At 38.4% G+C, this 13,801-nt stretch overlaps 1 protein-coding gene across 1 annotated transcript; it reads left to right on the top strand.

Annotated features, from left to right (window-relative positions):
• Positions 1–443: 443 nt before the first annotated feature.
• Positions 444–12,346, top strand: P2RY10 (P2Y receptor family member 10). The gene is made up of 2 exons (XM_023199789.3): positions 444–618; positions 8,782–12,346. Exon 2 carries the CDS (start codon positions 8,795–8,797, stop codon positions 9,812–9,814), a length of 1,020 nt encoding a protein of 339 aa, XP_023055557.1. The 5' UTR covers positions 444–618; positions 8,782–8,794; the 3' UTR covers positions 9,815–12,346.
• The last annotated feature ends 1,455 nt before the right edge of the window (positions 12,347–13,801 follow it).

The following is a 13,801-nucleotide window of genomic DNA, read 5'->3' as shown; positions in this document are numbered from 1 at the left end:
TGCGAATGTTGAACCAGCCTTGCATCCCAGGGATGAAGCCCACTTGAACTTTTATTTTAAGTTTAGGGATACATGCACAGGATGTGCAGAGTTGTGACATAGGTAAATGTGTATCATGGTCATTTGCTGAAAAGATCATCCCATCACCTAGTTATTCAGTCCAGCATCCATTAGCTATTCTTCCTGATGCTCTCTCTCACCCAACAGCCCCCAACAGACTCCAGTGTTTGTTGTTTCTCTCCATGTGTCCATGTGTTCTCATAATTCAGCTCCCATTTATAAGTGAGGACATGTGGTGTTTGGTTTTCAATTCCTGCATTAGATTGCTGAGGATAATGACTTCCAGCTCCTTCCATGTCCCTGCAAAGGAAATGATATAATTCTTTTTATGGCTGTATACTATTTAGAGACACATTTTGTAAGTGAATCCTGTTATTTCAGAGATGTTGGCTGATTTTTCTGCTTTTCTTATTAGATTCAAACTCTATGCTGGTCATTCCCTTCAGGATTTGGCACTCACCAACAGACCCTTCTTTCAAGGGAAAAGGCATCTCTTTTAATGGTGCTGACCTTTGGAATAGGAAGCATGTACCCTGGACAGAGCACTTCAAACTAGAGGTACCAAGAGTAATTACATCTGTAACGCTGACATTGGAGGCACTGGGAATTCTATTCTCACCTCTTTCTGGTTAATTCACAACCACAGAAGTACTGACTGAAATGAGGTTGTGGGGATATATATTCCACCTTGAAGTGCATTAAGGAATGAATATAGGATGAGGAAAAGAAAAAAACTGTTGTAAACAACTATGGATAGAAGGACAGGAAGGCAACAAAGAGCTAGAATAAGGTGCGTAGACAAGAAAATTCCTTTGGGAGTTGGAGAAGAAACTTGATGACAAAGATCTAGCTAAGAGTGTAGAAAACTACGATTTTCTAGGAGTGAAAGGGAACAATCAATGAAAGAGAATCCTGAGGGAGGTAAGAAGAGTGTGATAATTCATCTTGAGCAACAGGAAGTACTGCTGTGTTGGGAAGTAAGAAGATTGCAGCTATAAATAAAATTATGTGTGTTGGGAAAGGACAATAGATGAAGCTGATTTCTTCTCACCTAATAATCTCAATTTACTCTTTGAGCTAAGGGCTAAAACAAATACTCTTCTGAGAAAAGTGGAGGATGGGGAGCAGGAGAAAGAGGAAGAAGCTTTAGCAGAATAGTAAAGGAGCTGATTAGCCACCATGAGAATAGGAGAAGATACTAATCAGGTTCATGAAAAAAGAGAGTAGAGGAAAATAATCTTAGACTGGAGGTCATTAATTTCTACTTGTGCCATTTCAAATACACACTAGTATTTTAATGGGATAATTGAGACACTTGGATAGTAAGAAAGAAAATGTGTTGTGGACTTAACCTGGGATTAGGACCTTGTCAGGCTGGTACAGCAGAATAATGAAGAACAAAGAAGTTGAATATTCTTGTGTAAGAGTGGATAATTTGGCCAACTATTTAATCTGAGTTAGACACAGGAGAAAATAAGGTGAGGGGGTATGCTATGTGAGACTAGGAGAAATTGAGGTATTTAGATATTGAAGGTTTCTGGAAATGTATGGTGCAAGTTAGTATAACGCAATTTGTAGTGAAGCTCAGTCATTATGCTAGAGAAAGAAAACCATTTGAAGAGTTAGGAATTGATGAGGGTTGGCAGATAGTACAACACTGAAAAATACTGGAATAAGAAATAGGTGAATGGATTCAGATTATCCGCAGAAATGAATGCTGTTAGTTGCTGCATATGAAGTTGCTTTGGAAAAGTGCAAAACTGTGATACCTTTTTTTTAACATGTTTTATAAATGAAATCATCTTTGACTCCTCAAGCAGTCTTGAAAATTGCTCAATTCCATATCTGACTTTTACTTTAAGTTCTAATATAATAGGGTGACCAACTATTCCCTTTGCTTTGGACTGTCACAGGTTTAGCACCGAAAATACTATGTCCCAAAAAACCCTCAGTCACAGGCAAACGTCAACTGTTGGTCTTCCTATATACTCCCAAAGCAATTTGGATTCCCTGTGTCCCATTTCTTCAGTTCATCTTCCACATGGCTGCCAGCGTGACCTTTCTATTTTTTATTTATTCATTTTTAAAGTATTATTTATTTTTGAGACAGGGTTTTTCTCTGTTACCCAGGCTGGAGTGTAGTGGTGCAATCTCAACTCACTGCAACATCTGCCTCCCTGGCTCAAGCAATCCTCCCACCTCAGCCTCCCGAGTGGCTGGGACCACATAGGTGCGCCACTGCACTCAACTAATTTTTATATTTTTTTGTAGAGATGAAGTTTCGCCATGTTACCCAGGCTGGTCTCAAACTCCTGAGCTCAAGCGATCCCCCCACCTGGGCATCCCAATGTGCTGGGTTTATAGGTGTGAGCCACCACACCTGGCCAGCAGCCCGACCTTTCTAAAACACAAGTATGGTGATATCGCATCTCTTTACAGAATCCTTCTATGATTCCTCATGAAGTGCATTAAAAGACTTTCATGACCTGGTCCCATCTACCTTTATAGTATCTTTTCCCTTTTACTACCTTTCTTGATTCATACCTCCCATTCCACCCTCTCCACCATGTTATCCTATTCACCAGCTGGGATAGAATTATTATTATTCCTTTCAATATATCATTCATTTTTATATTTTGTGACCCTTGGATGTTATTTATCCATCGCTGGAAATCTTTCTCATCTTTTCTTCTCCAAAATCCTACCCATTCCCCAAACTACTTATTAAAAAATTGACTTCCAGTCTTTTTGTTCTATGCAGACTTTACTTCTGCTTCCACAGAAATGTCTTTGTTACCTGTTTCATGAAATGTTTCTGAAATCTGTTATGGTTAGTTAACTTATGGCTATCCCATGTGACTGTAAATTTATTGAAGGCAACAACCATGTATTATTTTTCTCTGGAATTTCCCATTCCACTCCATCATCCTTTGCCATTAGCATATAGGACACCCACATAGCAGAACTTCTACTTGGATGAAATCACAAACTGTTAAGATTCAGATGAAATATATTGATAATAATCAGTAAAAACGGTCATGCTTATGGAGAATTTTTGAAGAGCTGGAACTTGACCTTAGCTTTGAAAGGTTGCTAGGATTTAAAAAGAACAATGGATAATTCAGACAAAGTGAGATTAACTTTATCTCTTCCCCAACCACTATCTTTATTTTTCTCTCCATCAGTGGCAGAAAACGGGAACAGGGTTGGAGAGAAAAATAAAGATGGTGGTGAGGGAAGAGATAAAGTTAAAATTTACCTCACTTTTCCTGAGTTATCCATTGTTCTATTTAAATCCTATATATTATCTTTAGCAGCTAAAATAGGACTAGTATCTCTCCTACTTAATTCACAGGAATGATGCTGTGCCAACATGAGGGATTCTCATCATCTGTGCCATTCACTTCAATTGTTGCTATTCACTGATTGTGATGTTAGAGATTTTTAAATGTTACCCCTGTAGGGGTATAGGCCCTTGGTCCTCTCAAGGTTTGCTACAAAATCACTGGCATGAGGCAGATTGATTAATATGAGATAAGGAATACAAATTTATCTAAGGTATATACATAGGAACCTTCAGAATGAAGACTCAATTTCCCAATAGGTAAGAAAAGCTTATATACTATCTTGAAATTACAGAATAAATGTAGACTCAGAGTATGTTCAAAAACAGTTTTTAGTGGCAAGACAAGTTATTGGAGGAAGAAAGTAAGAGGCTTGGTGACAGAGTTGGCCTTGTTATAGATGAAACCTCTGTCAGAGAGAATAGATGGTAAATGTTTCTTTTCCGACTTTTAAACATGTCAGACTCAATCTCTCCTGGATCTGAGAAAAGCATAGAATGGGAGAGACATGGCTGCATTAATGGAGATTCTTTGCAGATGCAAATATTCCCCACCCCAGTCTGTGAGCCCTGAGGCAATCATTTCAAAATATTTTAAGTAAATATATTTTAAGATAAAATATTTTTATTTCCTTCACTTTTAAAAGACAGGAAGTTTCTCAGGGACACAGATCATTGTGTATGATTCTATATTCTCCATAGAACCTAGCAAATAGTTAATAGGATAAGGCTTATTGAATATATGCTGATTGAGTGTGGGCTTTAAAGCAGCCAAAGTCCTCAAAAAGCCATGGAAAAAAAGTAAATAGAATTATTTCCCTTTATGTTTTCTTTTCAAGTGTAGAGAGCTTTAGGGACTATATGATGCAGCCTCCTCACCCCCTTTTCAGGTCCCATGTGTAGGTGGATAACAAGTCATTTTCTGATTTCCTTCACAGAATGACAACCAACCAAAATAAAAGGTTGAGATAACTATGAAAGCAAATCATAAAACTATCCTTTACCTGAGGTCCAGATAATAGTATTGATGATACCCTGAGACCTTTGATTGTGCTAGTTTCTACCCATAGGATATGTCTGACCACCTGTGATTTCTAAATGATTTATTTTCTCTTTTCTCAGGCCTCTACCAGTATTGCTTTCCTGAGGTGAAAAGAATAGGTGCAGGGAATATTGATAGGAGCAGCCCAAGTCAGAAGACAACATTTTAGGGAAATAGTAGGCATCAGAAATGTATTAGTTGATATATCAAGGTTTTTAATTTGTGCTTAATACTTCTAAACAGAAACTTTGAACTACTGTGTAAGCAGTTCAGTTCAATTATACTTTTTATAGGTTCTTTGAATGCTTACTAGGCTGGGTCTTGGCCATATGGTGATAAACAAAGGAGATCTTTTTGTGGCACTGATGGACTTAACAGCACAGTGAGATTAATAACCAATAAACAAATAAAAAAAGCCCAAATTGCAAATGTTGATACTACAAAGAGAAAGAGCAGAGAGTGTGAGAGTGTGTAATGATGTATAGGATTACCTAGATTGAGTGGGTGGTTAAGGTCTCTCAGACCCACAGACTGAGGTTAAAAGGAACCAGACATGTGAATTTTGTGATGTCAGCACAACTTACTTAACCTCTTTGAGTCTCAATTTTCTCATTTGCAATGTGGAAATAATCACAGGGTTCCTGCGAGGATGAATGAGATAATGAATAAGGTGTTTAACCTGTAAATAAAAGGCAACCCTAAATAAGTGGTAGTTATACTTAATGTTAATGTTAGACATGGTATGGAGAATGAACTTTAGGGGAAGGACTGGAATGCAAACAGTTTAGTAAGGGAGCTGTTGCAATAGTCAATAGGGTTGATGACAGCAGCCTGTATTAGGATGGTGACAGTAGAGGTAGAGATAGATTAGAGACGATTTTACATGGAAGGAAGAATTACCTGGGTTTTCTGGGTTTTTTATTGTCTATGGGAGGAAATATAGTGGCAAAGGTCAGAATTACTCCCTAATTTCCAGCTTGAGTGTCTGGGAGGGGAGTGAGGGCACTGACTGAAAAGGGAAGCACAGACTCAGGAATGAATCACCAATACCACATCCCTATGAGACAGGAACCAAGAATATGTCCAGATTGGAAGGGAGATAAATTGGCAGCACAAAGGGAGCAAACTGCCCACAAATAGGCAACAATAGAGCCAGACTCATATATATACAGAGAGAGGAAGAGAAAGACACACACACACACACACACACACACACACACACACACACAGAGAGAGAGAGAAAGAGAGACAGACATTAAGAGAGAGAGATGGAGTGAGGGAACAGAGAGGAGTATACTTTGATTTTAGTCCTTCCATCCAGGATTTTCTTGTTCGTCGCTTCTTAGCTTCTTTTTCTTATATTTCAGAAATGACACAATTGTCCACAGCAAGCTAAATGTTCCCTCCAAGAGAGTCTATGTTTCTGCTCAACCCCAAATAAATACCTTCTGCCTCTCCTCATCATGGGGATTTTACATCTAATGGTCACTAAGAAGATCTGGGGGAAAAAAAAACCCTTCTTACCTTCCCTTCAGCCTGAAGCAAAAAATAGGTTTTTGGAAACAAGCTATGCAAATCTCTAAGCTCACAATGAACTGTGAATTGCAGAGGCATAAGAACCCACATTTAAAAAAAGAAAAGAAAAAAAAGGTGTGAACTTGACCTCTAGCTTGCTGTTCTGGCATAATTGGGCTCTGCTATTTAACAGGGAGCTGTGAACAGAACGTGCCTGTTTTGTAAGTGAAACTTTCTACACCCAGTGAAGCTAAAACAAACAGCCATTTCTTTTAAGTGCAAAAGTGGAAGTGTGACTGCAGGAGAGTATGGTTATGAACAGTTCTTAGTTCCTGAAATTGTAATGCACTGATGGATCTTTCTTTGCTCTCTCACAGCCTGTGTGTGGACAACAGTTGATAGTAGAAGCAGTGCCAACAGTAAAATCAAAGTAGGTGGTAGGGTGGGAACAGTGTGGCATAAGTAGGGACAGATGTTTATTTCTATTCTGACTGTCCAAATAGAGTAATTCCAGTGTTATATAAGTTCCTACTATGGGATTAGAATGGTTCTGCCACAATATGCTCTTCACATGTCACAGTGAAATTGAAATAATGTATTTTGTAGCAATACGGATGGAGCTGGAGGCCATTATTCTAAGTGAAGTAACACAGGAGTGGAAAACCAAAAACCAGGTATTCTCATTTATAAGTGGGAGCTAAGCTATGAGCATGCAAAGGCATGTGGAGTAATAGTTAAGATAGCCGAATTCTACTAAGTAGCCCCTCCTAGTCAGGGAGAGGAAAGTGGCATAGTGGAAATACCATAGGCTTCAGAACAAGCCAGGAATGATAGTAAATCCTATCGTTACCCCTTTTCTAGCTTTGCTACTTAAGGCAATTTACTGAATGTCTGTGAAGCTCAGTTTTTTCATCCAGCTCATAGGGTGATAATAGTTCCTACATTTTAGGACAGTTGTGAAAATTAAATTAAATTAAATAATACACTTGAAAACTTCCATTACAGATTCTGGGATACATCCTTGATGGTCACAACAACATAATTATTTCCTGCCTTTTCCACTTGTGAGAGTCCCTTCCACTCTCCATTCTAAGTAACACATACATAAGCAAGATGACTGCATGACTATTTAAGACGTATCATAAATAAGAGGACAAATTGGGAGATGGAATAAAATGGGGGGAAAGCAAAAGAATAATTTACAGTAAAAGCAGCTCATAACATCCACACTTCTTTATCTGTGAATTCATCACTTGAGGCTCTGTTTTTGTTAGCACAACTCTATTTCCTGGAGCAGGATGTAATATGACATAGGAAGACATTCTGTTACTTATGGGGAGAATCTAAAACCAGTTTACTCCTTTGTTCTTTGTAAACTTACTTCAAACAAAACAAAATAAAAACAATAAACAACAGAAACCCTTCCTATTCTGAGAAACAACCTCAGTACATTGGTTTTTTTGCACTTCTAGCTTGAAATACAGTAAACATTCCTGCAATATGCACAGAAGGTATGTTTGTGAACTTTGTCATGGGGAGAAGAACAAAGATGAGGGGAAGGGTGTGAATGGAGGCAAGGCCCCTTGTCCTTCCATTTCAAGTCTCAGATCTTCCATTAACAGCTGTGTGGCCATAATAAACTCCTCTCTCTGGGCCTTGCTTCTATCTGTATTATGTGGAGAGTGAATTTGATGATTTCCAAAGGTCCTCCTCACTCTGAAATTCTACAAGATAGTTAAAGCAAAATGAGTAGTCTGTGGCTCTCTTACCATTCTTATCTGCAGGCAATCAGCATAATTCCATGTCCAGCCTCTGATAAACTCGAAAGATTACTCTACTCTCTCTATACCTTAATATAACACATAATAAAAACCATACTAAATCATAAAATATGATTAAGGAAGTGCAAAAAAGAAGGAATCTTTTCATAACGATTACTTTCATGAATAAAGAAAGCATTACATTTTAAACTCTCTTCAAAAATGGTTTCAAAGTCCCTGTTTTGCTAGTGTCCAAAGCAGTGTTCATTGTGACTGTTGGATAATTTGCCATGTGAATGCTGCCACACAAGTACAGGATTCTACTTAGAGGTAGAATTGGTGTTTTCCCCTCCAGGATTATACGAAGGAAAATACTCTATTTCAGCTTCTAAATTCATGTATTATTAAAACTTTTTATGTAAATTTGGATACCCAAGCCTAGGGAGAAAGACAAACTGCAGGGTAACCTAGAGTCACAAGTTATTATGATAGAATAATGAGGTCACACTCTCAGGTCTTGAAAATCAGCCAGGACACTGACAATGCAGGATTAAGGAGGCAGGACCATTTTTCAAGTGCTGGGTTTCCAAGATAAGAAGCCAGGATCCAATGAGCAAAATGGCAGACAAAGGACAGGCATGGGAACCTAAAATGTGAGGCTAAATTTCTACTATGGCAATTGGGAGTGAGCAGTATTTAATCTAACCAGGGCTTTGGACAAGACGAATTTGGAGGCAAAATAAATATACTCGAATTGTATGCTGTTTTTGCTGTGGTCAGAATAAAAGATTTAATATTTCGAGACACTTTTGCCTGCAAAATACAACTTAGAGAATCTCGAGTGGGGGGCAGTTGTGGGACAATTTTATGGTTCCTAAGCTGTTACATTGGGTGACTTTGGATCAGTACTGTATTTTCCTTGAGCCTCTACTTCTTTATATGTAAACTGATCTCTTCTAATTCTAATAGTCTGTGCCTCTGCAAGTATACAAGAGAGATCTCGGTGTTAACTAAAGAACTAATTAACCATTATATTCTTTATTTTGTTTTACTTTGGGCAGGAACCATAAATCCATGGCTTACCTTGACAAATATACTGAAACATTCAAGATGCGTAGCAACAGTACCAGCACTGCTGAGATTAACTGTAATGTCACTAATGTGAAATTTCAATACTCCCTTTATGCAACCACTTATATCCTCATATTCATTCCTGGTCTTCTGGCTAACAGTGCAGCCTTGTGGGTTCTGTGCCGCTTCATCAGCAGGAAAAATAAAGCCATCATTTTCATGATCAACCTCTCTGTGGCTGACCTTGCTCACGTACTATCTTTACCCCTCCGGATTTACTATTACATCAGCCACCACTGGCCTTTCCAGAGAGGACTTTGCCTGCTCTGCTTCTACTTGAAGTATCTCAACATGTATGCCAGCATTTGTTTCCTGACGTGCATCAGTCTTCAAAGGTGCTTTTTTCTCCTCAAGCCCTTCAGGGCCAGAGACTGGAAGCGTAGGTACGATGTGGGCATCAGTGCTGCCATTTGGATCATTGTGGGGACTGCCTGTTTGCCATTTCCCATCCTGAGAAGCACAGACTTAGACAACAACAAGTCCTGCTTTGCTGATCTTGGATACAAGCAAATGAATGCAGTTGCATTGGTCGGGATGATTACAGTTGCTGAGCTTGCAGGATTTGTGATCCCAGTGATCATCATTGCATGGTGTACCTGGAAAACTACTATATCCTTGAGACAGCCACCAATGGCTTTCCAAGGGATCAGTGAGAGGCAGAAAGCACTGCGGATGGTGTTCATGTGTGCTGCAGTCTTCTTCATCTGCTTCACTCCCTATCATATTAACTTTATTTTTTACACCATGGTAAAGGAAACCATCATTAGCAGTTGTCCCATTGTCCGAATCGCACTGTATTTCCACCCCTTTTGCCTGTGCCTTGCAAGTCTCTGCTGCCTTCTGGATCCAATTCTTTATTACTTTATGGCTTCAGAGTTTCGTGACCAACTCTCCCGCCATGGCAGTTCTGTGACCCGCTCCCGCCTCATGAGCAAGGAGAGTGGTTCATCAATGATTGGCTAAAATTAAGATATCTCTTTAATTATGACTTTGTTTACCTACGTTCCTTGTCTTTTTCCCAAAGGCCAGAGTTGAAAACCAATTTCTTTAATTGAACCTTGTGAAGAACAGAAATAAGTACTTTTTGTGTGATATTCACAGTCAACAGGGGTGTGATGGTGAAGGCAGAGTGTGAAAAAAGTGAGAGAGGAAGAGAAAATAGATTTACCTGATTCCTCTTTGAAATTCAAGCCACTTTCTTATTTAAGAAACCTAGATCAAGTTTTTACAGATGTAAATAAAAGTTGAATTGTTTACCTTAAATTTTTTTCAATAAGTAAGTTATTGTTAATAATGCACAGTAAATATGTGAGTTTGTCCTAGCATGTAAAAAAATAGCTTTCATATAAAGACCTTAAATTCTGAGTGAGAGTAAAAATGTCTAGTCCTTCTAACGATAAATTTTTCTAACAGGCAAGATAGTGTGAAGAATTCAAGCAACATGCACATAAATTTCAGTACCACAAGCCTGTTACTAAAGAAAAGGCATGGAAATTCATTCATTCTTTGAAAATGTGTTGGGTGCCTATTGTGCTCTGGATGGTCACTTTGTTAAGCAGTTTCTTTTTTTTCATAAGTTATTGGGGTACAGGTGGTATTTGGTTACATAAGTTCTTTAGTGGTGATTTGTGAGATTTTGGTGCAGCCATTACCCGAGCAGTATACACTGCACCACATTTGTAGTCTTCTATCTCTCACCCCCTTCCCACTCTTGCACACATAATATCTCATCTTGCCCTCTTAATAAACCTGTGGAAATTGCCAATACAAATGAATAAATGGAACTTCAGAGAGGTTAAGCAATTTGCCTCAGGATCAACAGCGGTTAGCCAAAATTGGTCCAGTGTAATACACCATATATGCTTATGTTATTCCCTTCTTTTTGTTGTTACATTTATCAGGTCTATACTAAATTACCCTTCAATGATGAAGACACAGACTAAAGCTAAGCCACATGAGATCAAATCCATTTCAACATGGTTTGCCTGGAATTCTCCAAAAAATCTGTGGGTTGTGGGTTTGGCATGTCAAGCTTCAGACTGCAAGGTCTTAAATGGTAAATAGATGCGTTGTCCTAATACCATTCCAAGGTAGAGAATCCTGATGATAAGGAGTATAGGAAACTCAAATAGTTCATTATTTCTAAAAAAAAAAAAGTGTATATTTTAAGGCTTGATACAAGTTCTACAAACCCCATAAGTAGGTGAAAAAAGAAACTCTATAGGGTGATAAGCATTCTATAAAACCTGGAAATTTGTGTGGAGTTCACCTAAGCTCACTTTTCCTAAATATAACTATATAAAATTGTAAACAAATTTGGTTTTTAGAAACTTTTAAGAAGATTTCTGTGAGCATAATTGACAATATCTGCATTAGAAGCAGAAAGTATTATCCATCGTAAATATGAGAAAAGTATATGTTCTCTTTCTGACAATCTTTTTATCTTATTTTTTTCAAATGTTATGGGTGTTGTTTCAGCACCATTTTAAAGAATTTGAATACAAACAATCCCTCAGCTTATCAGGTTGAATTTTATGAAGCTCGCTTCATCACTCTTATCTTTTATGTCTGCAATATAAATAGTATAGACATTTGGTGTGAAAGGAGTAGAAAGGAAGTAGTAGTTCTGAGAGTATTCACTTGAACAGAGTGACTATGGAAGAATGAATAGCAAAAAAAGGAGAATTCTTTAAAAAAGATCTCTCACTGGGAAAATAAAGAGTTATGCATTTACAAAGTAATTAAACTGGTTTTCCTTGTATTTTATTAATCTGGATCTAATGGCACTTCCTTAGGAGGGTTTTCAGATGTGCTTGTAGTTAATGGCAACATTATTGGAATGACTACATAGACAGTCCTACTCTGAGGATATGACTTTGGAAGAAACCCATTTGGAACTACACATCCTGCTATGTCTGTGGAGAAATGGAACCACAATCCTCAAGAGTCACACTTCATATTCCCTGCTTTCAAGTGGTTGACAAAAGGTAGTGCTTCAAGCACAGGATTTATGGAATAGTGGGCAAATTAAACAACATGCTTTTTATTTTGACTACCATTTAAGTGGAATCTTTGAGCTTTTTTTTTGACATGTGAATCTCTAATGTGGTGAGAGAGAAAAACATAAAAACATTCAAGCAATCGACAATTGGTTCTTTAACTTTAAAGGGGATGTCTTTCATAATGCCAAAGGAAAATGTGACAGGGCTTCAGCTGATGACATAGCAGTGCAAGAAATCAGTGAAATTACTTTAAGGTATTACAATAGACAACAATTTTAACGGTTATTCCTATGCTTGTCACAGGCACATAATTTGAGACAAACAAGACATCAAAACATACATCCTTGAATTAGTTTTTCCAAAAAGTGAACACTGAAGCTAAACATTGCCCCCAAATCTCTGCAAGGTACTTATCAAACTCCACATAGAACCCATTCAGTATCTCATAACACTGATGAAAGACTGTTTAAACTTCTGATAGTTTTGGTAAAAACGGGAAGCGATTCAGCAAAAATGGGAGAAATATAATCTTTGCAACAACTTATATGACCTTAAATGCCATTTATGTATGACTGGATATGCTGTTTCTTTTTTATATTTTAAAATAGCTTAGAGTGTTACTGGTTAGCTGGACATGGTGGTGTGCACCTGTAGTCCCAGCTACTTGAGAGGTTGAGGCAGGAGAATCACTTGAACCCGAGACATGGAGGTTGCAGTTAGCTGAGATTGTGCCACTGACTGTACTTCAGCCTGGGTGACAGAGGAAAAAAAAAAGCACTGTTATTGGATTGTTTGTAACTCAAAGAATAAAGGCTTCAGGGGATGAATTTCCCCATTCTCTGTGCTGTGCTTATTTCACATTGCATGTCTGTATCAAAACATCTCATAAACCCCAGAAATATATACACCTACTATGTACTCACAAAAATTAAAAATACAAAAGCTTTAAATACTACCACAGAGTATAGGTACAACATTTGCCACTGATCAAATGAATTACCCTTATAAAATATGTGTTCTGAAGACTGTACTAGTAGTACCAGCTTCTGCTTCTTGCGAGGCCCTCAGGAAGCTTATAATTATAATGGAAGGTGAATGGAAGGCAGGCGTGTCATATGGTGAGGGAAGGAGCAAGAGAGAGTGAAGAAAAAGTGCCAAACTCTTTTAAACAAACATCTTGCGTGAAATTGTAGAGTGAGAACTCACTCATTACCTTGAAGACAGAACCAAGTCATTCATGAGGGATCTGCTCCCATGAACCAAACACCTCCCCCTAGGCCCACCTACACTATTAGAGGTCACATTTCAGCATGAGTTTTAAGGAGGATGAAACATTTAAACCATATCAGCAATAAATATAGAGGAAGAGTAAGCCTTCTTATTGGAAACGCTTCTGTGTTAAGGGTGGAAAGAGAAAAAAAGCTAAGGAGTGCCTAGAACTGAATACAAGAGTTTGGCTAGAAATATAGAAAGGAGGCCGGGCGCGGTGGCTCAAGCCTGTAATCCCAGCACTTTGGGAGGCCGAGTCGGGCAGATCACGAGGTCAGGAGATCAAGACCATCCTGGCTAACACGGTGAAACCCCGTCTCTACTAAAAAAATACAAAAAACTAGCCGGGCGCAGTGGTGGGTGCCAGTAGTCCCAGCTACTCGGGAGGCTGAGGCAGAAGAATGGCGTAAACCCGGGAGGCGGAGCTTGCAGTGAGCTGAGATCCGGCCACTGCACTACAGCCCGGGCAACAGAGGGAGACTCCGACTCAAAAAAAAAAAAAAAAAAAAAGAAGAAAGAAATATAGAAAGGAGCAGTAATTAGCAAGATTATAAAAGTTAGAGATTAAGAATATGGAGGACCTTGAATGTCAGGTATATAATTTGTACTTTTCTGTGGTGGGGTGAGCCAACATGGATCATAAAAATTACGAAGATAAAAAAGCTTATACAGATCTTAT

This window comes from Piliocolobus tephrosceles, chromosome 12, assembly GCF_002776525.5.
Source record: "Piliocolobus tephrosceles isolate RC106 chromosome 12, ASM277652v3, whole genome shotgun sequence".
Lineage (NCBI taxonomy): Eukaryota > Metazoa > Chordata > Mammalia > Primates > Cercopithecidae > Piliocolobus > Piliocolobus tephrosceles.
Note: the sequence above shows the minus strand (reverse complement) of the source record. Positions and strands in the feature narration are given on the sequence as shown.